Raw genomic sequence first — 1680 nt, forward strand, 5'->3', positions numbered from 1 at the left:
CCTTGATGATGAGTTCGAATCCTGTCCAAATGAAGGTTAGCGTCAAACCCGTGCTTATGTGTTTAACTTCGTACTTTGAAACGCTGTAAAAGCTGAAATATTGCTGAAAGCGGGGATGAACCCAATTTACTCTCTTTCGCATGACGTGAGAAGACCGAGTCTACCAGACTAGGCAAACACTGGAATAGGCCCAACATTGCATACAGTTCACTGACTGACACCCTTCTGTTTCCAGGATGACTCAGGGTGCCGGCGGTGTCTCCAGTGGCGGCGGGGTCGGGGGGTTCAGTGGAGGGGGGTTCAACAGGCACCACCACCACATCACCCACCACACTTCAGAAGTAGGAGAGGGAGGAGGAGAGTGTGGGAAACGTTGCTGCTTCTTCGTCGTTCTCGGCATCAACATCATCAGCTTCACTCTGTGCATCAGGAAGATGTCCCGCTACCTCCGGATCGCCCTCCTCTGGCTGTATGTAGCCACTGCCGTCCTCACCGCCGGACTTCTCATCAGTCTGAGAATCCTCGGCACCAACAAGTTCAAGGCAGCGCCGACGGACATGCGCAAAGTAGAAACTGGGGTCAACAATGCCTTCTGTGAGAGCTACACTCTTAAATCCAGCGATCCTTTCGAAGCCTTCATCTTTGACAAGGAACCCGTCGTCGATCCACGCAGAATTGAGGAATTTAGTACAAGCTATGTCATGAGCCTACAGAGCAACAATTACAATTACTGGGGGTTCTATCTCCTCCCTGGGTCCACACTACAGGTCAACAGCACCAACGATGTTGCAGCATCGGCGACCCCCATCGTCATCCAAGGAGACAGCAACCTTCAAACATGGCTGGACAGTAAGGGAGACTGTAGTGACTGTTATATCTATAAACAATACATGCTACGACATCACTCATATACAATGAACTGCAAGGAAACAGACAACTATTTCTTTGTTTACATTAACGGTGGAATATTTGATGTCTCATCGACGGCAAACGTTTTTATCAGGCGGACTTTGTACGATGTGACGAAAGCGACATCCGCTTGTGCGTTTTTGCCAGGTCAACGGTCGTGCCGCTTTGATATGTCCATTAACCTAGAACAGAGCCTTGTGTTTCATAGCGGTCGGAGAGCCTTGAACCAGAGCATTGACATGTCGGGCAGCTGTGGGGCAAGGGCGTGGATGTATGTGATCGTGTTTGCCCTCATTCCGATCCTGGTGGCTGGAAGTGTCTCCTTCCTCATCTGGATGTTCTGCAAGGATGACAAGACGGAAGAGAAACAAGCCTTGGTGCCTGATCCAGGATCCAAGGAACAGAACAGTAAACTGTTAACAAAAAACGTGCTGGTCGCTTATGACACGTGTACAACTGTTCAATAAGATAAATAATACATTATACAATATAGCTGTTTGTGCTATGACGGTTATTGACCTCGGCGTTGCACCAGACTGGTCAGATGGATGCGACCCGCGAAGATTCGGGGTAGAATAGGTCTAGTAAAAGGCATTTCCCCGTGTGCATTGCCCGCGACCTGCACTACAATATGTTATGCTTGTTGTAAGAGGCGACTAATGGGATCGGGTGGTCAGGCTCGTTGACTTGTTGATACATGTCATTGATGCCAATTGCGTGGATCGATGCTCATGATATGAATAACTGGATTGTCTGGTCCAGGCTCGATTA

At 48.9% G+C, this 1680-nt stretch overlaps 1 protein-coding gene across 1 annotated transcript; it reads left to right on the top strand.

Annotated features, from left to right (window-relative positions):
• Positions 1 to 236: 236 nt before the first annotated feature.
• On the top strand, positions 237 to 1376 carry LOC125377312. Its single transcript, XM_048390336.1, has one exon. It carries the CDS (start codon positions 237 to 239, stop codon positions 1374 to 1376), a length of 1140 nt encoding a protein of 379 aa, XP_048246293.1.
• Positions 1377 to 1680: the final 304 nt, after the last annotated feature.

The sequence above is a fragment of the Haliotis rufescens genome, unplaced genomic scaffold, assembly GCF_023055435.1.
Source record: "Haliotis rufescens isolate VD_foot unplaced genomic scaffold, xgHalRufe1.0.p SCAF_9, whole genome shotgun sequence".
NCBI lineage: Eukaryota > Metazoa > Mollusca > Gastropoda > Lepetellida > Haliotidae > Haliotis > Haliotis rufescens.

Excerpts from the sequence above, each read along its gene's own strand:
- LOC125377312 (XM_048390336.1), top strand. The coding sequence starts at position 237 with ATGACTCAGGGTGCCGGCGGTGTCTCCAGTGGCGGCGGGGTCGGGGGG.